The sequence below is a fragment of the Aspergillus karnatakaensis genome (assembly GCF_047715665.1).
Source record: "Aspergillus karnatakaensis strain CBS 102800 unplaced genomic scaffold BJY04scaffold_62, whole genome shotgun sequence".
Lineage (NCBI taxonomy): Eukaryota > Fungi > Ascomycota > Eurotiomycetes > Eurotiales > Aspergillaceae > Aspergillus > Aspergillus karnatakaensis.
Genome location: NW_027395774.1, coordinates 15,065 through 40,338, shown reverse-complemented (window position 1 = coordinate 40,338; position 25,274 = coordinate 15,065). Strand labels below are relative to the sequence as shown.

General features: G+C 48.6%; 7 protein-coding genes across 7 annotated transcripts; 5 read left to right on the top strand and 2 right to left on the bottom strand.

Annotated features, from left to right (window-relative positions):
• Positions 1-58: 58 nt before the first annotated feature.
• On the top strand, positions 59-6,854 carry BJY04DRAFT_222652 (beta-ketoacyl synthase; the record flags this gene model as incomplete). Its single annotated transcript, XM_073717457.1, has 4 exons — positions 59-646; positions 701-5,008; positions 5,058-6,746; positions 6,801-6,854. 4 exons carry the CDS (start codon positions 59-61, stop codon positions 6,852-6,854), a joined length of 6,639 nt encoding a protein of 2,212 aa, XP_073566620.1.
• A 110-nt stretch (positions 6,855-6,964) lies between these two features.
• Positions 6,965-8,681, bottom strand: BJY04DRAFT_222651 (major facilitator superfamily domain-containing protein; the record flags this gene model as incomplete). The annotated part of the gene is made up of 5 exons (XM_073717456.1): positions 6,965-7,293; positions 7,342-7,817; positions 7,865-7,912; positions 7,961-8,371; positions 8,419-8,681. The coding sequence occupies 5 exons, from the start codon at positions 8,679-8,681 to the stop codon at positions 6,965-6,967; spliced, it is 1,527 nt and encodes a 508-aa protein (XP_073566619.1).
• A 716-nt stretch (positions 8,682-9,397) lies between these two features.
• On the top strand, positions 9,398-11,083 carry BJY04DRAFT_210318 (luciferase-like domain-containing protein; the record flags this gene model as incomplete). Its single annotated transcript, XM_073714236.1, has 5 exons — positions 9,398-9,511; positions 9,568-9,676; positions 9,725-9,804; positions 9,856-10,103; positions 10,156-11,083. 5 exons carry the CDS (start codon positions 9,398-9,400, stop codon positions 11,081-11,083), a joined length of 1,479 nt encoding a protein of 492 aa, XP_073566618.1.
• An 891-nt stretch (positions 11,084-11,974) lies between these two features.
• On the top strand, positions 11,975-12,346 carry BJY04DRAFT_222649 (uncharacterized protein; the record flags this gene model as incomplete). The annotated part of the gene is made up of 1 exon (XM_073717455.1): positions 11,975-12,346. The coding sequence occupies one exon, from the start codon at positions 11,975-11,977 to the stop codon at positions 12,344-12,346; it is 372 nt and encodes a 123-aa protein (XP_073566617.1).
• A 274-nt stretch (positions 12,347-12,620) lies between these two features.
• Positions 12,621-13,905, top strand: BJY04DRAFT_231257 (aldo/keto reductase family protein; the record flags this gene model as incomplete). Its single annotated transcript, XM_073719478.1, has 5 exons — positions 12,621-12,746; positions 12,796-12,945; positions 13,003-13,101; positions 13,160-13,767; positions 13,887-13,905. The coding sequence occupies 5 exons, from the start codon at positions 12,621-12,623 to the stop codon at positions 13,903-13,905; spliced, it is 1,002 nt and encodes a 333-aa protein (XP_073566616.1).
• A 5,127-nt stretch (positions 13,906-19,032) lies between these two features.
• Positions 19,033-20,118, top strand: BJY04DRAFT_222647 (RmlC-like cupin domain-containing protein; the record flags this gene model as incomplete). Its single annotated transcript, XM_073717454.1, has 3 exons — positions 19,033-19,332; positions 19,382-19,453; positions 19,507-20,118. 3 exons carry the CDS (start codon positions 19,033-19,035, stop codon positions 20,116-20,118), a joined length of 984 nt encoding a protein of 327 aa, XP_073566615.1.
• Positions 20,119-20,690: 572 nt separating this feature from the next.
• Positions 20,691-24,928, bottom strand: BJY04DRAFT_222646 (ankyrin repeat domain-containing protein; the record flags this gene model as incomplete). Its single annotated transcript, XM_073717453.1, has 5 exons — positions 20,691-20,942; positions 21,002-21,134; positions 21,656-24,545; positions 24,608-24,715; positions 24,775-24,928. The coding sequence occupies 5 exons, from the start codon at positions 24,926-24,928 to the stop codon at positions 20,691-20,693; spliced, it is 3,537 nt and encodes a 1,178-aa protein (XP_073566614.1).
• Positions 24,929-25,274: the final 346 nt, after the last annotated feature.

Below are 25,274 nucleotides of genomic sequence, written 5' to 3'. Positions count from 1 at the left end.
AGGCTGCTGCGTTGATGACGCAGTCCTGTCCTTCCTCTCCTTTACACTTCCCAGCACAATGGCAGTCCAAACCGAGTCCACACGACTCTTCCTATTCGGAGACCAAACTTACGACTTTGTCCCAGAACTACGAGACCTCCTTACCGTCCGGAACAACCCCATCCTGACAGCTTTCCTTGACCAGTCCCACTATGTCGTGCGTGCTCAGATGATCCAGAGCCTCCCGCCGAAGGAGCACAAGCAATCCCGAACAGCATCACTAGCAGAAATTGTGCAGAAGTACGCTGATGGGAAATTGCCTTCGGCCTTTCAGACGGCCCTCTCGTGTATAACGCAACTCGGTTCATTCATGCACCGCTTCGATGACCCGACTGTGGCTTACCCTCGCTCTAACGATAGCTATGTCCTCGGCGTGTGTACGGGGTCTCTGGCCGCTGCGGCGATTAGCTGCAGTACCTCGCTGTCTGAACTTCTACCTCTTGCGGTGCAAACGGTGCTTGTGGCTTTTCGTCTTGGTCTCTGTGCACAGGAGGTGCGTGACCGTCTCGAGATATCGGAGGCCAACCGCACCCAATCGTGGTCGGTGGTATCGGATGTTCAGCCAGATGCAGCTAGGAGTGCACTCGACACATTCAGCGCCAAACACGTAGGTATCGCTGGCATCGGAAATTGAGTATCTACTAACATACCTTGTTCTTAGGCTCTGCCAAATACCCGCCGCCCCTGGATCACAGCAACATCATCCAAAACAACAACAATCAGCGGAAGCCCCGACGTACTGGCCCAACTCTCTACTGAAGCTCCATTCAAGACTGGCAAACGGTGGATGGCTATTCCAATCTACGTCCCAGCGCACAATTCCCAGATCTTCTGCTCAAAAGACGTCGACAAGATTCTTACCGCAACAGACGAAAAGACCTGGTCCACCTATGGAGCAAAGATCCCATTCCTATCATCAGTCACAGGGAAGCTAGTCTGGGTACGCAACTACCGTGACCTTCTCCACCTCGCCCTATCGCAGTGTCTAATTGACCCAATCAAATGGGAACTGACCGAGACTGAGCTCCCCCGGCTGCTCAAAGCCCGTAGTGGAGGTAGCTCGATTTCGATACTCCCTTTCACGACGGTACTCACCAAGAGCCTTTCAGCAGCGCTAGTTGCAGAAGGAATCAAGGTCACCGATGCTGCGAGTGCACCAGAAAAGATCCCAGAAAGATTTAGCCACCGCCCAGGCTCCAATAGAAGCAAACTTGCAATCGTCTCCATGTCCGGCCGATTCCCAGAAGCCCAATCCACCGATTCCTTCTGGGATCTGCTGTACAAAGGTCTCGACGTATGCAAGGAGGTCCCGCTCCGCCGGTGGGACGTAAAGACTCACGTTGATCCCAGCGGCAAAGCACACAACAAGGGAGCCACACGCTGGGGGTGCTGGCTTGATTTCGCTGGTGAATTTGATCCTCGCTTCTTTAGCATCTCGCCCAAGGAGGCGCCGCAGATGGACCCGGCGCAGCGGATGGCTCTGATGTCGACGTACGAGGCGATGGAGAGGGGTGGCATCGTGGCTGATACGACGCCATCTACGCAGCGCAATCGGATTGGAGTCTTCCATGGAGTTACGAGCAACGACTGGATGGAGACGAATACAGCGCAGAATATCGATACATACTTCATCACAGGCGGCAATAGAGGATTTATTCCGGGAAGGATCAATTTCTGTTTCGAATTTTCGGGACCCAGCTATAGCAACGACACGGCGTGTTCCTCTAGCCTGGCAGCTATCCACCTCGCGTGTAACTCGCTCTGGCGTGGGGATTGTGACACTGCAGTGGCAGGGGGTACGAATATGATCTTCACCCCGGATGGACACACCGGCTTAGACAAGGGTTTCTTCCTATCCCGGACAGGAAACTGCAAGGCCTTTGACGATGCAGCGGATGGATACTGCCGCGCCGAGGGTGTAGGCACAGTATTTATCAAACGCCTCGAGGACGCCCTCGCCGACAACGACCCAATCCTCGGCACAATCCTTGACATCAAGACCAACCACTCCTCCATGTCTGACTCGATGACGCGACCCTTCACACCCGCGCAGATCGACAACATGTCTGCAGTCCTAAGCACAGCCGGGATTAGCCCGCACGACCTCAGCTACATCGAGATGCACGGGACGGGCACCCAAGTCGGAGACGCAGTGGAGATGGAATCCGTGCTCTCCCTTTTCGCGCCAACCGAGACCTTCCGGCCAAAAGACAAGCCGCTGTACGTTGGCTCCGCGAAAGCAAATATTGGACACGGCGAGGGTGTGTCTGGAGTAACGAGTCTGATCAAGGTCCTGCTGATGATGAAGCACAATACGATTCCGCCACACTGCGGGATCAAGCCTGGCAGTCGGATTAACCGTAATTACCCGGATCTTCCGGCTCGGAATGTGCATATTGCGTTTGAGCCAAAGGCGTGGCCAAGAACTGATACCCCGAGGAGGGTGTTGATTAACAATTTCAGTGCTGCGGGTGGGAACACGGCTGTTTTGGTTGAGGATGCGCCGGTTAGAGCTGCTCCGGCTACGACTGATCCCAGAACAAGTCATGTTGTTACTGTTGCTGGCCATGTGGGGAAGTCCCTCAAGACGAATCTTGAAAGATTACGAGATCATATCAAGAGAATACCTGATATCAACCCCGGACAACTATCATACACGACCGCGGCGCGGAGATGGCATCACCTTCACCGCGTCAGCGTTACCGGAGGAAGCATTGAGGAAATCCTACAAAAGCTAGAGAGCGCAATCGAACGAGGCGATGGAATCAACCGGCCCAAAACAAAGCCGAATATCGTCCTTGCATGCAGTGGACAGGGGTCTCAATACACGGGGATGGGCCGGCAACTGTATGATACCTACCCCAGCTTCCGGTCTGACCTTGAACGATTCGATCGGCTGGGTCAGAGCTATGGCTTCCCGAGCTTTCTAGGTGTGTATACTGCCGAGCCAGTCGGGGATAGCATGGAGGATCTGTTACCGGTGGTTGTGCAACTATCACTTGTTGGTCTTGAGATGGCACTGGGCAACCTTCTTGATTCTTTTGGGTTGAAGCCCAGTGCGGTCGTCGGGCATAGTTTGGGAGAGTACGCGGCGTTGTATCTCGCTGGCGTGCTGTCGGCCACCGATACACTGTATCTCGTGGGAAAGAGAGCGGAACTACTCCAGGAGCGATGCCAGCGCGGGACACATGCAATGCTTGCTCTTCGTGCCTCGCCAGCATCGTTGGCCGACCTCCTAGCCGACTCAACCTGTGAGATCGCATGCCATAATGGCCCGAATGATACCGTTCTCAGTGGTCCGCTGGAGGAGATTACCAGTCTTCAGCATACATTCTCAGGCCCGGGTATTAAAGGTACTCTGCTGAAACTCCCATTCGCATTCCACTCTGCCCAGGTAGAGCCTATTCTCGACGAATTCCGAAATTTCGCACGAGGTGTGACGTTCCATGCTCCTCGGATACCTGTGCTCTCACCACTCCTGGTCAAATCGATAGAGAACGAGGCCGTGATAAACCCAGACTATCTCGCTCGCCACTGCCGCGAGGCAGTCAACATGGTTGATGTCCTCCGCCTCGCACGCGACCAACAAATCATCACCGACCGCACGGTGGTTATGGATCTCGGACCAAAGGCGTTGCTGGGTGGAATGGTCAAGATGACACTCAACAGGGACAACAGCTCCACGCTGCCAATCCTTGGTCCAAATCTCGACGTGTGGAAGAGTTTGACAACACTCCTGAGCACGCTCTACGCTCGAGGCCTCGACATCAACTGGGGCGCGTACCACGAGCCATTTGAGGCAACCAAGAGAGTTATTGAACTACCAGACTACGGCTGGGATCTAAAGGAGTACTTCATTCCCTACAAAGGCGAGTGGTGTCTCCACCGACACGAGATCCACTGCAACTGCGCAACACCGGGCAAGGAAACGGCAACAAGCGACTACCAGCTGCCGAAGGAGAATAATGCTGTCGCTGCCGTCAAGCGTCCTTCAAAGCAAGACGCGACGAAAGAAGCCTACCCCGAGATCACAGCAACGACCACCGTCCACCGGGTCGTGGAAGAAAAGACCGAGCCACTGGGGGCGACCCTAGTCGTGGAGACAGACATCACTCGTAAAGACGTGAACCAGATCGCACAGGGCCACCTGGTAGATGGTATCCCACTTTGCACACCTTCCTTCTACGCAGATATTGCTCTCCAGGTCGGAAGGTATTCGATGAATCGTCTCCGCGCTAGTCATCCCGGGGCTATGGACGGCGTGGTAGATGTAGCTGACCTAGTCGTCGACAAAGCCCTCAATCCCCACGGCAAGTCACCTCAGCTGCTGCGCACAACGCTCACAATGACCTGGCCACCCAAGGCCGCAGCGACAACCCGCAGCGCGAAGATCAAATTCGCGACGTACTTTGCCGACGGCAAACTGGACACCGAGCACGCAACATGTACTGTCCGGTTCACCAGCGACGCGCAGCTCAAGTCTCTGCAGAAAAGAGTATCTGAGTATAAATCCTCTATTGAAGCATTGCGCAAGGGTCTCCAACGAGGCGAATTCGTCCGATACACGAAAAAGAGCGGATACAAGCTGATGAGCAGCATGGCATCCTTCCATCCGGACTACAAGCTTCTCGACCACCTGATCCTAAATGAGGCAGACAATAAAGCCGTGTCAACGATGGAATTTTCAGCTGCGCAGAGTGAGGGGTCTTTCGCGGCGCATCCGGCATACGTCGATGCAATCACGCAGGTGGCTGGATTTGCGATGAACGCGAATGATAATACGGATATCCAGCAGGAGGTGTTTGTCAACCATGGCTGGGAGTCGTTCCAGATATATCGCCCGCTTGTCAAGGGGAAGAGCTATGAGGTTTATACAAAGATGGAGAGGGAGAAGACCGGGGATCTGGTGCATGGGGACACGATTGTGCTGGATGGGAATGATGTTGTGGCATTCTTTAAGGGACTTTCAGTGGGTGTTTCTTGCGTGATTGATCCTTCAGGGAACTGACATATTATAGCTACGATCTGTTCCGCGCAGGGGTTTGAGAATGGTCTTGCAGCAAGCCTCTGATAAGGCTGCGCGGGCAAATGGAGGGAAGACCTCTGTGAAGCCGCAGACTCAGCGTGCTCTAGCTGACTCTGCTCCTACCCCTGCGAGAACATCTCAGCCATCGGTAAAGGTTACAGTTTCGCAACCAGCAACCACTCCCTTGGCCACAAGATCGGTGCAGCGAAAGGTCCCGTCCAACCCAGGGAGAATTCAAGCTGTGCTGAATGTCATCTCCGAAGAGAGCGGCGTTGCTCTGGAGGAGCTGACGGAGGAGAGCAATTTTGCTGATATGGGTATCGACTCGCTTAGCTCCATGGTCATCGGAAGTAGACTGCGCGAGGATCTAGGGCTCGAGCTGAGTGCCGAGTTCTCCTTGTTTATTGACTGTCCGACTGTGAAGGCGCTTAAGGTATTTCTCTCCGGCTCAGATGAAGAGGCCGAGGAAACCGAAGAGCATGAGGCGCATGTTCCAAATGATGAGCTTGCACCGGGTTTCAGTGCCCCGTCTGGTCCGGTTGAGACCTCCGAGCATTGGGTCAAGGTTCGGAATGCTGATGCGGGTGCTGCTGATAGAGATGAGACCTTCAATGCAGCACTAAAGATCGTCTCTGATGAGAGTGGCGTCGCCCTCGATGAACTAACAACCGAGACCGTCTTTGCCGACATTGGCATTGACTCGCTCAGCTCGATGGTCATTACCAGCAGATTCCGCGAGGACCTCGGACTGACCCTCGACTCCTCCTTCAACCTCTTCGAGGAAGTTCCAACGGTTGCACGGCTCCAGGAGTTCTTCGGAGCGGCGAGCGGCAGCAGCACCACCTCCCCTCCCAGCTCCAAAGACGACAGCGAAGAAAGTACCTCGTCAACACCTGCGGAAGAGGACTATGACACAGCAAACAGTCCACCGATCAAACGTGTTTCCGAATGCCGCCCAACAACCTCCGTAATCCTCCAGGGTCTCCCCAGAATGGCACAACAGATCCTCTTCGTGCTTCCCGACGGCGGCGGCTCTGCCTCTTCATATATCACCATTCCGCGCCTGCAATCGGACGTAGCCATCGTCGGCTTGAACTGCCCCTATGCCCGAGACCCAGAGAACATGATCTGCACCCACCAAGCCCTCATCCAGAGTTTCTGCACCGAGATTAAACGCCGACAGCCAACCGGGCCCTACCATCTCGGCGGGTGGTCCTCCGGCGGGGCCTTTGCCTATGTCACCGCTGAAGCGTTGGTCAACATGGGTGAGGAAGTACACTCGCTAATCATCATCGACGCGCCGGTCCCGCAGGTCATGGAGAAACTCCCAACCTCGTTCTACGAATACTGTAACAACATGGGACTCTTTGCGAACCAGCCTGGTGGAACGACAGACGGCGCCGCGCAGCCGCCGCCATATCTCATCCCGCATTTCCAAGCTACGGTGGATGTCATGCTTGACTATAGGGTTGCGCCGATGAAGACGCATCGTATGCCCAAGGTGGGTATTATCTGGGCTGGTGAGACTGTTATGGATGAGAAGGAGGCACCGAAGATGAAGGGGATGCATTTTATGGTACAGAAGCGGACGGATTTCGGACCTGATGGGTGGGAGACTGTCTGTCCGGGGGCAGAGTTTGAAGTCGTCAAGGCGGAGGGGGCGAATCACTTTACGCTTATGGTGAGCTTCCCTATGCTATACCAATGGAGAGATTGGCGACTAACTTGATCGTAGACAAAGGAGTATGTATATTTGGTCAAGGGGTTGATTGATCGTGTGCTGGGTTAGGTTTCATGCATGAGATATACAGGTACGGCCACAAGGATCCCTTTATTTTCCGGTAGCAATTGTATTTAAGTAGTGTTTCTTCTAAATCCTCGTTCATACTTATCCTCCGTTTACTCCTTCCCATCTCCAACCGTCCGCACTCCCTCACCTCTATACTCCACATCACCCTCACCCTTCTCCTTAGCCTTCTCTCTCCTCTCATCCCGTTTGCTTAGATATAGAATTGCCAGGATAACCGCAAACTGCACAACCGTTGATCCAAGCGTACTCCTGAAGCCCTTGATCCACCTGGGCGCGCCAGTAGCCGGAAAGAGCGCGACCTGAGCGCCGGCCATGATTCCCTGCCCGATAGCATTCATGCTAGCGGTGACAACAGCTCGCTCCTCAGCATCATTGGCCATTATGACTGTTGCCCAGCCCATGGACATGGGTGACATCGCTACAACAGTTAGTAGTGAACGAGGACAACTAGTCAGAGGAAACATACGAGCCATAAACCCCGTGAGCATGAACGCGGCCATTCGTCCACCGAATCCAATATTCCACACATTCAGCAGGATCATCCCGATAAGCACAGGGACTGTTGTAGCTAATGCCGGAATCCAGAACTTGCCCAGTTTATCCGCGGCAACGCCTGCGAGCAGCGCGCTGACGATATTGATTGCCGAAACGACCGTTGGTAGCGTGTTGACCTGCACGATGGAGTAGCGGTCCGGGTATGATTTCAGGTATAACGAGAATGGTTGACCGGAGGGCAGGATATTCAGGTCTAGAATTGTCCAGAGGGTAACGAAGGCGTAGAAGTGCCAGCGGCCGAGCACACGCTTGAAGATGCTTCTTGAGAGCTGTAGTTGAGGTGGCGCGGTTAGCCCTTCGAGGCGCTTTTGCGCGAGGGCGTGCTCGGTTGGGGTGAGGGTTAGAGGCTTTTTCCGAGAGGGAATGTCGGGGAAGATGATGAAGCCGCTGACCAGGTTAACTCGGTGTGGTGCTAGGAGACCAGTAGTACGTACATGACGGCGATACCCAGAGTGATGATTGCGTCGATAATAAACAGCCACCTGGATCAAATCAGTAATCAGTTGTCACTGTCGAGGTGGGAAGCATACCTCCAACCAGATAACCCATGAACCCCGTTCAGATTCGTGTAGGCCGCTGCCTGCAGGTATCCCGCAAACATCGTACCTCCCGGACTGGCGATAAAAAACAGGGCGATTCTCCGGCCGATTTCGTGGGGTTTGTACCACGAGCCCATGATGTAGATCGTGCCGGTGAACGAACAGCACTCGAACAGCCCGACGAAGAATCTCATTGCATAAATTGCCTCAACATTCTTCACCCAGGCAAGGCCGAAGGTAGCCAATCCCCAGCCAAGCTCCAGAGCCGGGAGAATGACGTTGGCGCGATACCTGGTCAGAAAGTAGCAAGCGGGGATCATGGCACCGCAGTATGAAGCCCAGAATGTCGCGGTGATGTAGTTAAGTTCGTTTCCGAACATGCCGATTTCTTCCCTCATACCACTGAAAGAAATTAATATATGCATCTCAAGAGGAGCAAGGAAGAATACCTGACATAGGCGTTGGTGAGAGATTGCTGGTCAAGGTACTTGGTGAAGAACGACAGACAGCCAAAGACCAGAATGCTCAGATCAAGCTTCAAGACTAGGAGTTTCTCCGAGCTCGGCATGTCAGACGAGTACCATCCGACCGAGGTCATGAGTCTGATCCAGAAGTTTTCGTTTTTGTTTGTCGAGAAATCGACATCTTGCTCGATGGAGCTGTTCTCCGTTGGAGCGATAGTCTCGGACAAACCACTTTTGACAGTTGCCATCTTTGACGGAACTGAGAAGAGCTTGTCGCCAGACAAGGATTGACGAGAGCTCCGATGATTTATACTGCAAGAGCGTCCGACTTGGAGATGCCACTAAGCACGCAAGCGTTAGCTGCTATGGCAGGATATGACACCACCGCCGACCAACGCTTGGAAGCCTCATATCGCCGAAAGAGTTTTCGAAGGGCCGAAGAGCCGGTAAGCACTCAATTTCGTAGAGCCCTATTGAAGGATGTATTCGGCCTTAGCAAGAGGCGCTGTAGTACCAAAGCATGCTATAGCGGCAATTGACTAGAGAGATCTACCCTCGACCAAGCGGCCATCATACGATATTCCCATTATGTCTCCTTCGTCTAGATTGGCCATCCTTAGGCTCGTTGAGCTAAAGCATGACTCGGACTTTGACAATTTTCCTGTTTGGCGCGCTGATGGTGCCAGAGCCACGCATACTTGCACCATACATCTACTCCAACTCTCCAACAAATGTACCCCAAAACCACATGGCTTTCGCGCCATAGCACGGAGAACCAATTAGCCCCGCGACTGGATCAGTACTCCAAGGGTGGACCCTGCTTAACATGACTATATCATCGAGCCATATAAGCTCCGCTTTGCGCCATCCAGACAATACTCCAACTCATTGCTGTAGTAGTCTATATCTACGCGCATAAGTAGGACTAAGCAGCTGTCGGACTGCCAACATCCATGCCAGCAATATGTCGTTACTCAATACTCAAGATGCGAGCAACCCAGAGGCTGGGAAGAAGAAGATTCTCCTCAATGCGTTTGACATCTTTGGGCCGGGAATGCTGTCGCCTGGCCAGTGGAAGGTATTTCTTCAAAGCAAAAGCGGTTTGGGCGTTCTTGCTTTCTGACCTACCGACAGAATCCTGCAGATAGAGGACTAGAGAAATTCGACATATCGTTCTGGGTCGACTATGCTAAGCTCCTTGAGAAAGGAGGCTTCTTTGCTCTCTTCCTTGCTGACACCCTGGGTATGCTGCATGCCCCATCGACTTTAGCCTCCCACTTACAATCTTCAGGCGGATACGATGTCTATGGAGGAAGTATAGACGAAACGGTCCGACGCGCCACCCAGTATCCCGTCTTGGACCCGTCAATCGTGCGTTCCGTACATACTCATGCCTAAGTTCCTAGACTGACCATCCTATAGCCAGTTGCAGCCATGGCAGCCGTGACAAAGAGACTCTCCTTCGCCATCACAAGCTCCACATCGCATGAGCCACCATTTCTCCTCGCAAGACGATTTTCCACATTAGACCATCTAACCAACGGCCGATTCGGCTGGAACATCGTAACAGGATGGAAAAAGTCTGCCTTTCAAGCCATCGGGCTCGACGAGGCAATAGACCATGACCTGCGTTATAAGAGATCTGATGAGTATCTACGTGTCCTATACAAGTACGTCCATCGGAATCACATCCTCTACAGCAACACACTAACTAAATCGCAGACTCTGGGAAGGCTCCTGGTCCCCCGCGGCTGAAATCCGTGACGCTAAAAACGACATTTATGCAGACCCAGCCCTTGTCCGCACCATCAAGCACGAGGGTCAGTTCTACAAGATGACCAGTAAGCACATGGTGCCTCCCTCGCCCCAACGAACCCCCTTCCTCTTCCAGGCGGGAACTTCCGGGGCGGGAATGAACTTTGCCTCAACGCATGCAGAGGCGGCGTTTGTGGGTGGGAATACGCCCGCGCAGACAGCGCCCAAGGTCGCCAAGTTGCGCGCTGCACTGGCTGAGAAGGGGCGGGATCCGAGGTCGTTAAAGGTGTTTATTAGTCTCTGTCCGATTCTGGGAAGGACAGATGACGAGGCTCGCGAGAAGGTCGAAGACGCGAAGAAGTATGCGAGTGTTGTCGGCGGACTGGTGCATATTAGCGGAGTTACGGGAATCGACCTGTCCAAGGTCCCGTTAGATGAGGAGCTCAGCGCCGCGGACGCAGGGCAATCTCAGATCCGTACACATCTTGATTCTTTCGTGAATTCGGCTGAGGGTGAGAAGTGGACACCACGGAAGGTATCTGAGTTTGCGGCGATTGGAGGCCTTGCGCCACTTGCCATAGGGAGTCCAAAGACTGTTGCGGATGTGATGGAGAGATGGATTGATAGGGCTGATATTGATGGGTTCAATCTGGTTTCTGTGGTCACACCGCAGAGCTTTGAAGACGTTGTTGAGCTGCTGGTGCCGGAGTTGAGGCGACGAGGGCTTTATGCGGAGCTGAGCGACGAGAGCCTAACTACACGAGAGCGGGTCTATGGGAAAGGGAGGAGATTTCTTGCCGATGATCATGTTGGGAGTACCTATCGGTACGATGTCTATAAGGACGATCTGCCTCGACAGTACAAAGAAGAAAGTCAAGAGGATGAGGTGAAGTAGATGCGAATACGAAGTACCCCACGCTGTTCCTGCAGTTCCCCGTATTTCACCACCGAAAGGTGCGCCGCCAGGGTCCTTGGCTTGTCCAGATATCCAACCAGCAGTACACGTGTGTAGTTTCATACAATACCAAGCTGCTCCCCAATATGAGTCCTACAGAGAGCGTTCTAGCTATCTAAACCTCCTGCCCCATACGGATGCAAAACGCGAGATCATAGTATTTAGATTCTTGTCCTAGATCGGGTACTTCTCGGCGTACCAATCCTACGGCCAGTGAGCCAGTCAGCACTTTTGCTCTGGATACGAGTCTATCCATGGCAAAGCTGGGCTGTCTCAAATCACCTGCCTCTCCAGACCTATTCTTCTGCCTGCGCCACAATACAGACAATTGCCCCCGAATAGCTTCACGGCATTGCCGTCATGCAAGGAGCCTGACGTTGAACGCTCCCGGCCTGTGCAGACATCCACCCATATTTGCACGTGGACCGTATACTTCAACGCTAGATGCGCCCCCGTCGTACCTGGGACCTGAACATACCCACGACCCGTCTTGTGCAGATGTATACTGCTCAGGCTTCATCTATTGACTTGCAACCTACCTCACATAATGTAACGTTGACTGTACAGCCCGCCTCGTGGTACACTTGGCGCACCTTTACTATTTGGAGAGCCCGAGGAGCGGAATAGCAGCAAGAGAAAGATATAAAAGAGCTCTCCCAACCCGCGGAAGCTGGAAACTCATCAAGCAACGCAACAAAGCCACAGAAACCACGAGCAAAGGTCAGTACCAAACCACCGAATGGACAACTGAAGCAAAGTAACGCAACAGACTAATACGAACAACCATCCCACAGAAACTCAATAACGGACTCGAATAGAATCACCCACACGATGAAGCTCAACCTCGCTCTCGCAACGGCTGTTCTAGCCCTCACCCCCGCCGCCGCCGCCTGGCGTGTCCGGTTCTACCCCGAGGCCGGCTATGGGGGGCAGCAGTTTACCAAATCTGGTCCTGGCAACCCCGGGACCTCGCCCTGCATGGGCGTTTCAAGCGCCATCAATGATAGGATCTCTTCTCTCCACTGGTACCCCAAGAACCCGGCCGGAGACAGGTCTTGCTGCTTGTACCTGTACGCGAACTCGGGCTGTACAAATCAGCTGCCCTTCCACACGGCCTGTCAGCAAACCAGCATTCGCAACATGGCGGGAACCCCTCTGCAGGATAAGATTAGCAGCTTCAAGACCGTGTGCACGATTCTCTGAGCGGGGTCTTTCAGCAAGGCCGATAAGCAAGTACCAGGAGGGAATCAACCATGCGACAGTCTGTATATATCTCTTTATATAGATAGTTGAAACAAAGCTTGACTATTGAAAGTGGATGCACTAGATAACCACGAATGCAAAGGGCCATTCTTATCAGGAGTACGTAACGTAGTTCGAATCTTAGGATTCAGCAGAAAGCCGATCAGCTTAAATAACAGGTCTTCCAGGTTGTCTCGGGTGATTGTCAAGTAGTGAACCGTCAGCTATCCTTACCATGACCTCTGCACACATTATCGTTGGCGCAGAGCCCTTTCCAGGGTACGCACCAGAAGACCTCAGTCAAGTCCGGGCCCTGTGTGAGGAATTCGGCGTCAGCGCGCTTGACACGGCAGCCTCCTACGTTCGTTTCTTGTCACCCTCAGTCAGATTATGAAGCTTATTCCCTGCAGACAGCAAGTGAAGAGATACTTGGAGCTTCGGGGCCTTCGCAGCAGTTCACCATCCACACCAAGGCACCCGGATGGACCCCTGGAAGCCTCAGCCGCGACAGCATACTTGCGGGGATGGAGGAGAGTCTGGTACGACTATGCGTGCGATCTGTATGTTACCTTGTTCTTGCTTAATAATTAGTGTTCTCAATCGGTCAATCCGAATAGGTCGATATATATTACCTGCACTGCCCGGACCCCGAGACCTCGATTGAAGAGACCCTGGAAGCGATCCAGGTACTGTACAAAGGCGGCAAGTTTCAACGTGTATATCACCACTTTCTGTGAATTCTAGATCACTGCACTAACCCCTGCTCTGCGCTAGTTCGGACTATCGAACTTCACACCAGATCAAGTGCGCGCGATTCACGCATACCAAGCACAGCATTCCTTTGTCCTGCCTTCGGTCTATCAGGGGAACTACAATGCTATATCACGACACATAGAGCAAAGCCTCTTCCCTGTTCTTCTCGAGCTGGGCATCCAGTTCTTTGCGTACTCCCCCGCTGCCGGCGGATTTCTTACCAAGTCGTTCACCAACCTCGAACACATGATGACGGGCGCAAAAGGCACAGAGGATACACTCCGCTCAGACAATAACTCACGTTTTACGACCCATCCAGCTGCAGCTATGTATCGCAAGATATATTTCCGTGGGACACTGTTGGAAGGAATGAGAGAGTGGGGAGCAATCGCGGAGGCAGAGGGTGTGTCTCGGGCAGCGCTGGCATACCGGTGGGCCGCCTTCGGAGGTGCTTTAGGGACTGATCGTGGGGACGCAATCATCGTCGGTGCGAGGACCGTTGCCCAGCTGAGGGAGACTCTCGAGGCACTGAGGCAAGGCCCCTTGTCGGCGGCTGCTGTAGCGAGGATCGATGGGATGTGGGAAATGGTCCAGCAGGAGGCGCCCACGGACAACTACAATAAGACAGGGTACAGTGGGTACCGTCGTTTACCGCCTGCCGATCAGTACCATCTGACGATCAATTTTTATAGTGCACCCCCCCTTACTAAATAAAGTTTCTTAACTATATATAAATAAAATTATATAGCGAATGTCTGGTGTTCTAATTATATAGTACTTAAAGCTTATATAGTGCTTTTTTATAAGTTCCTAAAATATTTTAAAAGGCAGATCTGCCTGCCTTAATTATTAATTAGGGGGGGTACCTCCTTAACTTCCTAAGGTACTAGTAGCTTAATATCTTGTTTTTTCTTAGTTAGTAATTTCTTAGAGGCCTTCTTAGTAGCTAATCTAGTGGTTTAGATATTATTTTAGAGCTATTTAGCTGCCTCCTTAACTAATTAATCTTTTTTTTTCTACTATTTTTTCTGCTCTTTTATTTATATCTGTAGTTAACGCTATTTAGCCCTCTTTATTTTTTTTAGCTTTTTAATATACTTATTCTTTTTTTTTCTAAGCTATCTTTATAGTTTCTCCTCCTCCCTAGCGGCCTTAGTAATTTATATAGCCTTATTTTTCTTTTTTATAATAGTACGCGCCCGCTAGATCTTCTTAGGGAAATAAAAGATAATATACTTATTTTTAGGGGCCTTAAGGCTAAAGTCTAGGGGCTTACTACACTATTACTTTTTTTTTATTTAGGAATATAATCTTAAGCCCTTTATAGTAAAGCTTTAGTAGTATATTTTTTATAAAGAGATAATAGATAATTAAGCTTAACTTCTTAGTTTTCTTATTATTTATTTTTATTACTACCTTCCTAAGAAGCTGTTTGATTTATTACTAGTCCTTTATTTATAGTATTAATTATATAAAGGCACTAGAGGAAAGCTATAAGTCTTTTTTTTTAAAAAATTTCCTTAGAATTATCTCTGGATTAAAAGATACTAAACTAGTTAATTTTTATATACTTTTAATATTCTTAGTTAATAAAGCTGTTCCCTATACAAGCTAGAAGAGGCAGAAAAAGTCTCTTTTTATAATATTACTTAGGCCTTAATATTTATATATAAATAACTCTAGTTAGTTATTATATGTCTTAAAGAGAGGCGCAAAGATTCTAATATCTAGGGGCTGCAGGGAATAAGTTAAATAAGGTAGAAAAGTAGCTATATAAATCTTATTAGCTATGCAGAACTTTATAAATTATAATATAAGGTATAAGCTATAGCTATCTAGAATTAATAACCTTTAGTACTGTTATACCTTTTTCTTAGTTTTTTTATTAAAAATATCTCGTAACTATGTAAATCTAAGATTATTATTAATTTATCTAGTCTTAGATAATATAAAAAAATAGCTATAATATTTTTTATTAAAGTTTTATAACTAGTTATCTTATAAATTCTTAAAGGCTATCTAGTAAATAAGGCCTAGGGATAAAAAGGTCTTATTAGTATAAATATAATTAATTATAGTTATTTATTCTTAATTCTTATCCTAAAGGCGCTGCTTAATCCTATTATTCTTATAAGCTTATTTAGAGAAGATTTTTTTGGCCTTTAAGAGTACTCTAATAAGAAAACTTTTCTTATCTATATTATATATATCCTGGGGCTAAATATTATATTCCTAGATTTTTCTAGCCCGGAATTTAAAATATAAGGCGTAATTAGTAGCTAAATTAGCCTTTTTTTATATAGTATTTATACTAGTTATATATTAATAGGTAAGCTTATTTTTATACCTCTCTAGAAAGCGCCTGGGCTAGTAAATTCTAGGGTCTTGTTAATAGATATTAGAGGCATAATTCTAGAGTATTTTATATAATATAAATAAACCGCGCCTGCTTAGTTAATTAATTTATTTTACTAATTCCTTTTCTTATTAGCTGTTAAGAAGTTGCTGTTTTTTATACTACTTATTCTTAGGGCCCTAAATACTTTTATGGCGCCTTGACAGGGTTAGCCGGTTAATCCTAAACTTTTGTATAATAAGAGTATAGTGTTAAGAACCCAGCAAGGCGGGGTCGCAAGGCAGAAACAGGGACAGCTGTTCTGGCTAGGATAGCTGGGAAGAAAAGACAGCAGGTTAGTTAGGACTGCAGTTACGGGGAGACGGTAGTCTAGCAAGGACAAGAACCCTGGGAGGACAGCAGTCTATAAAGGACCGCTACTAGGAGAGGATAGTAGTTTAAGAAGAACTGCTATTAAAAGAAGGACTATTATTAGGGAAGGATAGTAGTTAAGAGATAACGACTGTCGCCCTAGGACGACAGCCCGGTATACCTTAGTAGTAAGCTACTAGATAGGTAGAAGAGAGCTAAGGTAAGCCATGGGTTACGTAAGACTACTATAGGGACTACTATAGGGTATAATAGTTAGGAAGGTAGTTGCTAAGAATTATTATAAGAACTACTACAGGGGTTAGTAGTTAGGATAGTAGTTAGAACGAAGGATATTTAAGGACACTTATTACTATTATATCTAGTCTTACTTGTTCTTCGTGATTAATACAAATTATTATCTTAGAGTTACCTTTAGAATAGTAATATACTCGTATAAACTACTCTACAAGTATTCTATATATAAGATACTTAGCCTTGCTTATTTTAACTAAGCTTAACCCTAACCGTGACTAGTCCTTATACTAGTTAGACGTGAAAGCTATTAAGGAAAAAGAATTAAGTAAGTAAGTCAAGTGTTGCGAGCTTACGAGAGGTTACCAGGGTTAGGAAGATGCAGAGAGGTCTGTTCTTCCGTAACATATAGTTAAATAAAAGCCTGGGCTTTAGAGGTCCTAGATATTCAAGCACTACTTTAATTAAGTCTATATTAATAAAATTATAGTGTTTTGAAAATGATGAGTTTTGAAGTAGTAGTCTACAAATTGATCATTAGATGGTAACGATCGGCAGGCGGTAACCGACGGTAGTGGTTGAAGTCTACCGTACTTGACCGCCTGCCGCCCGATCCCACCTGGCGCCTGAAAACTAGTACTCACCGACTTTTGTATATAAACTTTGAACTACTATATCTTATTTAAAATAAGTTAAATTTAGATAGTTCTAAATAAAATTAATAGCTTAAACCCTAATAAACAGCTTAATTATTTATTTTTTTCCTAAAAGTATAGTATTAACTAGTTAACTCTATTAAGGCGTTATAGAGGTGTATAGGGTACTAAGGAAGAGTAGTATAATAACCTAAGGCTGCTTAATAACTAGCAGGCTAAAACTCTTATAAAATATATTAATATACTTTCTAAGAAAGGCCTGTATTACTTATCCAGAATAATCCGGAATTTCGCCTTTGAAATCTGTAAGAAATAGCCTGGGAATTACTAGGTTAAGCGCTTTATTACTAAGTATAAAGATATACTTATCTACAAGTATATAATTATAATTAATACTAAATAAAAAAGGGCTAATTCTACTTTTTTATATAGCTTATACTTTAAGCTGCTTTCTAGGAAAATAAAAGAATATAAAATTAAGCTAGAAAACATGTATAATATAAATAAGAAAAATTTTCTAATTAGAATAATAAGCAAGGCTAAAAGAGTCTTTTTTAAGTATAAATATAAAAGGGATAAGCTTAAGGAATAGCTTTAGAATAGGAATTATAAATAGATTATTACTGTTACTTATATTTATATAAATAGGACCTTACTACCTCTAGGGCTTAATTATTAGTTAGTATCTAGAAAGATTTAGAATACCTGGTTACAGGATTTTAATTTTAAAGAATATATAATTTTTATAGCACCTTTAAAGTCTAGATAAACTAATAATAACCTTGGATTAGCCTAGGTATAAGGTATATTTAATAAAAAGACTTAGGGGAAGGTAAAAAGGCGCTAGAGGCTTCTTATTCTAGATAGTTATAGATCTTATATTATTATAAAATTTATAAACTTTTGCCTAGAGAATAAGATCTTTCTAATAACTTATTTACCTTATTTAACTTATTCCTTATAGTCTCTAGATATTAGGATCTTCTTACTTCTTTTTATAATATATAGTAATAAACTAGAGGTCTTTATATACTAATCCTAAGATCTCTGTATTATTATAAAAAAAGACTTTTTTTATTTTTTCTAGCTAAGCTGGCAGAGGGCTCTATTAATAAAAAATATTTTTTCTTTATAAAAAACTACTAGGATAGTGCCCTAGGATCCGGAAGTTATTCTAAGGTATTTTATAAAAGTAGAGAAAAAAAGGCTTTCCTTTAATAAATTAGGTAACTTAGTACTATAAGCAGATAACTAGAGATATATTAAGAGATTTTTTAGGAAGGTAGTAAGTAAGGAGAATATAAAAACTTGTATCTAGGTAGCTAAGTAGTTAAGCTTAACTATTTACTATTTTATAATAAAAAATATACTACTTAAGCTATACTATAAGGGCCTTAAGCAGGTATTTCTAAATAAAAAAAAAAGCGCGAGTACTAGAAGCTATTAGTATTCTAGCTTAAGATACTAGAAAATAGTTTTATAGTCTTTTATTTTTTTAGGAAGGTATAGCAAGCTCGGGATACTCTAATAATAAAGGAGGAGGCTATACAGACTACTAAGGTAATAAAAGAAAAAAAGAAGCTTTATAAGTAACAGGGAAAAGAAGAAAAAGCATAGAAAGTAGAGGAATAAAGGTAAATAATAGCCTCTGCCCGAGAACTAAAAATATAAGAGAAAAAGTAAAAGTAGTAAGAAAGAGTAAAGAACTACCTTGCTAAGAAAGCAGCTAAATAGCTATAAAATAATATTTAAAATATTAAGAAGACTTATATAAAGGTCCCTAAAGCCTTTATAAGTTAAAAATCTAAGGTAGTTAAGAATAATACCCCTAGTACTTCCCTAGAAGTTAATAAGGTCTAAACTATTATTATGCGCTTAGGCAGGTAAATCAGGCTCTTATAGAGGTTCTAATTATAAGAAAATTAATTAAATAGCTTTATTTATTACTATATAGTACAACACCAAGAAATCAATTTATTTTTTTATTTGTATGGTGAGATACAGCTTTATTTCTGAGGGGTGTTAGTGGGCGAAAATCGGGCGGCAGGCGGTCAAGTACGGTATCCGCATGACACATCATATTCTAAATCCTGATACGCCTGATGTTGTGCCGTCAAATGTTCGGATCCGGCGGATCAGCAGCAGATTCTTCCGAAGATCCATGATAGAAGCATCGAATTTCGGTTCCGAGGATCACCGCGATACAAACACCTCTTAAATAATCTTCCTTCCATTGCACTGTAGTATATACCGAATTTCCACTCCAATCCACCACCGCCATGCCCATCGAAGGCCTAACATACCCCCCCGAAGCCCCGGCCCCCTACCTCCTGGATCGCCATGATGGCGAAACCCAGTCCATGCCAGGCTTCAAAGGGGTCTTCCAATTCTATGCCACGCAGAAGCAGACTGACAACGCCATTTCCGTCTTCTGCTGGGATGGCACTCTTTCCGACCAGCCCCTCCACTCTTACAAGAAGACCCACGATTGCTTCCTTGTTATGGAAGGTCGCTTGAAGGTCTACTGTGGCGACTCGAGCCGTATTCTAGGACCTGGAGACTTTGCCACGGCCTCACCGGTATGTCACTGCCCGCATTGATAGTCATGATTTGATACTAACTGTGTAGGGAGCTAACCATAAACCAACCCCACTAGACCCCATCACCAAGACCATCCCACTCATCCACCCCGCCGACTGGGTCGATGCTTCCGTGCCTGGAAGCAGGACTTCTCCGGCCTGATGTTTCCTGAGTTCGACAACTTCGACCGCGAGTTCAACGCAAAGAATACCCCCCCGGAAATCTACCACAAGTATGACTCGTACCCCGTGGAAATGGAGCTCCCAGAACCCTCACCTTGGACGGAAAAGGATTGGGTCCTGCCTGATGGGGAAGAGCCTTACTTTTTGAAGTATAACCGCGGCCCCCGATGGGTGCTGGGAGGCGTGCACTCCAGGCCGTTTATCACCACCAAGCAATGCTCTGGCAAATTCTTCATCTCGTGCATTGAAACCTCGACAGCGTACGGCCCGTCGGTCTTCAAGCAGAAGCTGTCGTTCCCCGTGTACGACGTCCTGATCTTCTTCGACGGCAAGGTCGACATTGCGATCAATGACGAGACGGAGGCTACCGAGGTCACGCCAGGCGAGGTGGTTGTGATCCCAAAGGATGTGCCTTTCTCGCTGGACTTCAAGACCAAGTACGTTCGGTTCTATAGCTACTCGAGCGGGGATGGCCTGGATGCCCTAGTGAACCAGGCCGGCTTAGCTATCGAGCGGGTCTCAATCTCGGACGAGGCACATGTTGTCGACCAATATAAGTTGAAGGCCGTCATGGCCAGGCTGCAGATCAAAGTGCACGATTAGGCCAGATAGTTTTGAATAGAAGACTCATAAACCTTATTTAATCACAACCCGCACACGATTCGTGAATGCGAATGCCCCGAGGAGATCAGACTTCTGCGGCAATTGAACTAGACATAAAGCGTGCAAGTAGACAGCATGATGCCAGGACGCTTAATGAAGTAACAACTGCAGGTAGAGTGACTGCCAGCCTCCTAATCCTCTAGGAAACAGGCGCTGAGCTAGCGGAGGGACCGAATGGAAACCAAACAACCACTAGAATAAGCACTACCACACCCCGAACAAAAATATATCCCTGAACTAAAGCTTGATCTAGACCAAACAGTAGTGCTCTTCGATAGAGTGCCCCTAGAATATTTTTGTCACTCCATAAGTAAGGAATCAAAGAAGCCATGGCCACCTGCACATTCCTCCCTGCTATATAAATGCTGTGTTTCGTGAACCAACCAAGGATAATACTACGTTAAGTAGATCTCACAACAGCACAAGGACTCAAAGTAGTTCATAAACTACTAGAGCTTCTACATGTCAAAAGGGTCTCACCCAGCCACGACTGCTAGCAAGATCGTTTGCACTTAAAACAGGAGTCTGCAATTGAACTCGTGTAGAGTTAGGTACCTCCCCTCCGCATTCCACAACCTCGCCTCACTATACGTCCGCCCCTCCCCGCCCGCGACGCTCTTCATTTTAGGGAGGGAGTCTTGTGTTGTAGCCTGCTTCTTCGCCATCCCCGTGAGATTCTGCGCGCCGGTTCCCTCGGGGGCTTGGCGCGTTTCGAAGTGGCGGGCCATGAGGCAGAAGAGCGTGTTGTATGCCGTCCCAGTTTTCTGGCGTTATGAATTATACACAGCCTCCGTTGACTCTTGCCATTCTTCTGCGGCTGTACCTGCGAAATCTCCACTAACCTCGTCGCAAATGTCATCGTATCCCGTACCCTCCGCACAGAAGCACCAAGCTTGATATCAATCGACACGGGCGCAAGGACGCTGGGGTCAGGCTTCGCGGCCGCCCTCTTTTGCCTATGGCGCTTTCATGCTTCCAAATAGGCGCTGGCTGGCACCTATGAATGTAACGCCAGCCGTCTATAAATAGTCAATGCAGACGCCTGATTTTCAATTCCCGATTTCGCCCCCTTTTACCCATACCATGGCGTCTCGGGCAACCTTCAGCGGCACTAACCATGAATTCCAGCTAGGAGTCAACCACGGGTCAGTCACAAATCAGTTTCTCCCACCCGGTAAACGTCCTTGACGAGAATCTCTGCTACAAGAAATGAAGCCGGCTGTGAGGTTTATGCAGCCTACGAGATGCGACGTCGTGGAGCAATGTCAATGACTCTAATGGGACGGTATTTGGGACAACGAAGCCAAAATGCCGGGCATGAGGCACGTCCAAAAACAAGGCATTCATATAGGAGTAGGATACTAACCGGCGCGTCAACTCGCTTAAAACAAAAGGTGTTGTTGGATTCATGACGCATTTGGCGTTGTACGGATTTCGACTCGAATAATAAACAGCTAGTTGTTACTCGGAGTCGTACGCATCTGCATCTGATCCTTGGAAATTTTCCTCCAGCAGGCCATCCCAATCGCTCCAGAAAGATTCCATATCCCCTTGATCCCAGTCCTCCAGCAGTTGCAGGACAGCACGATGTCCCTTCTTCCGCGCGAACCCCATTGCCCGGTGATACTGGCAAGCCCCTTCATCAAACGTCCGTGCTCCTTTCTCGAGCAGGAATTGCGCCATGTCCAGTCGCCCATGTTCTGCCGCACCCTCAAGGGCCGTCCGGCCAGCCACCCGGGCCCGCTTGGCATCTATTTGCGCACCAGCGTCGAGGAGACGTTGTGCAATGGGTAGATAGCCCTTTATCGCGGCAAGCTGCAGAGCCGTCGCGCCGCCGTCCGGTGCCGGAGGGCCGTTTACGTCAGCGCCGGCTTCGAGGAGGAGGTCGATCAGTTCCTGGCTGCCGGTCTCGGTGGCCGCTTGCAGGGCCGTTCGGGGGAGAGACCAGTGTGTTTTTGTTGCCGCAGGTGGGTCATTTACGTTTGCCCCATAGGCGAGGAGCGTTCGGACGATTTCGACGCGGCCAAGGCGAGCGGCGAGCTGCAATGGAGAGTCAAAGTCTTTCAGGCGCGTGTCGGCTCGAGCGCCACCACTAGACAGAAGCTGGGTGACCTGGTCGTTGTCGAAGAAGCGAATCGTCGCGAGAAGGGAGAACCCGTCTGCTTTGCACCCTTTTTTGAGCAGGAGCCCGACAATTTCCCAGCATCTGCTGAGAATGGCAGGGACGAGAATCGAGACAGTCGGTTGCCCTGGCTTTGTCCAGTCGAGCTTTGAGTACTGTTCGGTTACCCAGTCGTATTCCCATGAGAGCAGTGCGACGAGATTATTTGAATTCATTGGGATAATGCATTTGTCCAGATCTCCTAAGGGGAGTAGGAGGTCGAGGATGTCCTCCTCATCACACAATGCTGCATAGCCCACAGCGGTGCCCTCAAGAAGTGACCAGATGGGGTTGTAGTGGTGTAGGACTCGTGTTCGGTGATGAAGCAGAAGGTTAATCTGCTCGAGTCGTCTATCACTCTTCCATCGAGTCAAACATACCGTAGCACAGAGTGCTCCTGGTGAATAGTCCACCAGCCTTTGCTGCAAGGCCCACTCAACAACAGGCCAGTTCTGTTTCGCACACGCGCGTGCCAGTGGACTTGGAGCTGATTCACCCTTGCGGCCAAGGCTACCTCCCAATGCGAGCAATGTCGAGATAAACTCAGGCGTGCCCTTCTCAAACGCAGCGCTAACCTCTCCACCCGTCAGCCGTGCGCCCCGACGGACCAGCTTCTCAGCCGTCCCCAATGCACCGCTGTCCAGGCAGGCCTGCAATACAGTGAGTCCGCACCAACGCTGGTTAATATCGGGCTCCTGTGCCAGGATACAATTTAGTAGCTCATCATTGTTGAACTTGATCGCCCGGACCAACTCGCCGCCAGTTAATTTCGCCCCGGCGTGTAAGAGAACCACCGCGTTCAACTCGCGGTCCTTATCCGAGACATAAACTGTTGCTGCGAGTGCAAAGTCCAATGGGGTGTGTAACAGATGGGCAATCTTGGAAAACTCCTCTTGCGCATCGGACATCAAAAAACGGCCGAGGAACTCGAGTTGGCGCTCTGTCAGCCCTGGAATCCACATGTTCACGTCCATCCCGTGCTCGATTAGTGCACGCATTGTGTTGGGAGATGATCGCAAAGCTGCAAGGTGCAACTCAGACAATCCACTCACCTTCGGTCTGGCACTTAGTGCCAAGAGCTGTCTGACCGCGGCTGATTTGTCGCCGTACGAGCCACTCGCAGCCTGAAGGGCCGTAAACCCCTTGCGTCCGGGCGCCTGAAGCTCTGCGCCGGCATCGAGTGCGAGGGGAATCAGGTCAGTTCTCCCAAACACAGCTGCAGCAATTAGAGCCTCTTGAATAATATCCCGATCTTCCTCGGTATCGCCGTGCAAAGACAGCAGATACCTAAATATCATGACAGACTCAGGCTCCTGGTCCTCTTTATCATTGTCCGCATGTCGTCCAGAGCATCCGCTATCATTCTGAGGAGGCTGCTTGTTGTAAACTACAGCTATCAAGGGGGTTTCCATACAGAAATAGTCCCTGTCATTGGGAAGTATGTCTCTGAAATCCGCCCCTTTTTCGACCAAAAGCCGCACCATCTCCAGCGATCCGCTCCGCGCAACATCGAACAGGGCGGAGGCTGAGTAGTCTTCCGTCCACTCGTTGACGTCTGCGCCGAGTTCAACAAGCAGTCTAATCACGTCAGAGTGTCCCCGACGATCTATCCTCGATGCCGCCCACTGAATCGGAAATTGCATTCCGTCAACCGCTGAAACCGGCTCGTTCGGATCGATCACCCCAGACTTGAGAAGCGTCGTGATAATCTTGAGATCGCCTTCATTGATCGCGGCTTCAAAAAGGGCCTCCGCGGCCGCAGCACCCGTCCGCGTCTTCTGCTTAACAAAAACCTCAGTCCACAGGTCTGGTGGCAGATCAAGTTCGCGGAACATCATGACGGTCTGCGCGTTCTTGTCGGAGTTCTCATCGTAATCTTCGTCGTCGTAGTAGTTTGGGTCCTCAATGAGTTTGTTGGAGAGCTGGTAGCAGAGGACGTGAAAGGCCTCCACCTTCGCATCCAGATTGTTGCCGCCGCTAGCGACTAGTTGCATTCGTGCTTGGTGCTCGCCTGGGAAGAGTTCGGGCATTGTTTTGCCAATCGCTTTCGTTGCTGCTTCGACGGCCCCTGAGCGAGCCATTAGGCTGACGCTGGTCGATCCGATTGTTAGCGTCTCACCCGCCTTCGTGGGAGGCAGTGATGTCAGGGTCAGCGCCTGGATTTCCCGGCTAAAAGGGGCATTTGCAAGTTTTGTGCGCACGGTGTCTGTGGGTGCATTAGTATCATATCCATCAAGCAGATAGCAGAAGTCAGTGGCATTTACTTACCCTCCAATATGTCCCTCAGCTGAAACCATGGGAGCGATAAGGGCCACACAATTCTAGGTGGTATCGCCGCTGTGTGGACATCGAGGAACTCGATGGACGGACTGCCACCTGCGGACAATATTACACATTAACGGTCGCACGCATAATATTAGGACACGGCCACGCACTGCGAGATACAATCACAAGGCTAGACACTTCGTCATCGCCGTTATTGGACACAGAAGCCCTCACGTTAACCTGAGTCCAGACTTCATACAGGTCATTGGCGCTCTCGACATCCATATCCGTGGTTTCGCCTCCAATCTGGGGTGTGAGACTCATCCTGCCTGACCGTGGATGCTTTCTGATGTCGAGGAGAGGCGCTTTTGTTGTCTGAGGAAGATAAAAACGTGTCGGTTGCTGGTCGCAGGGCGCCAAATGAGCAAGAATACGAGGCTTGGCTGCACCGCCACAACTGCCCTGAATTATTCCTGTCAACCATTATAACCGCTAGAAATCACTGGGCTCCCTAATCCCTAGAGATTTGACTCTGAATTAATTAGCCTAGAACCTATCCTTTACTTCATTGCCAACATCTTGCTGTTTGCTCGGACATTGAGGCGAGTGAAGACTAACTGTCGACCACCGCTGATTTGACAAGAATCCAAGCAGATAAACATGCAGGTAA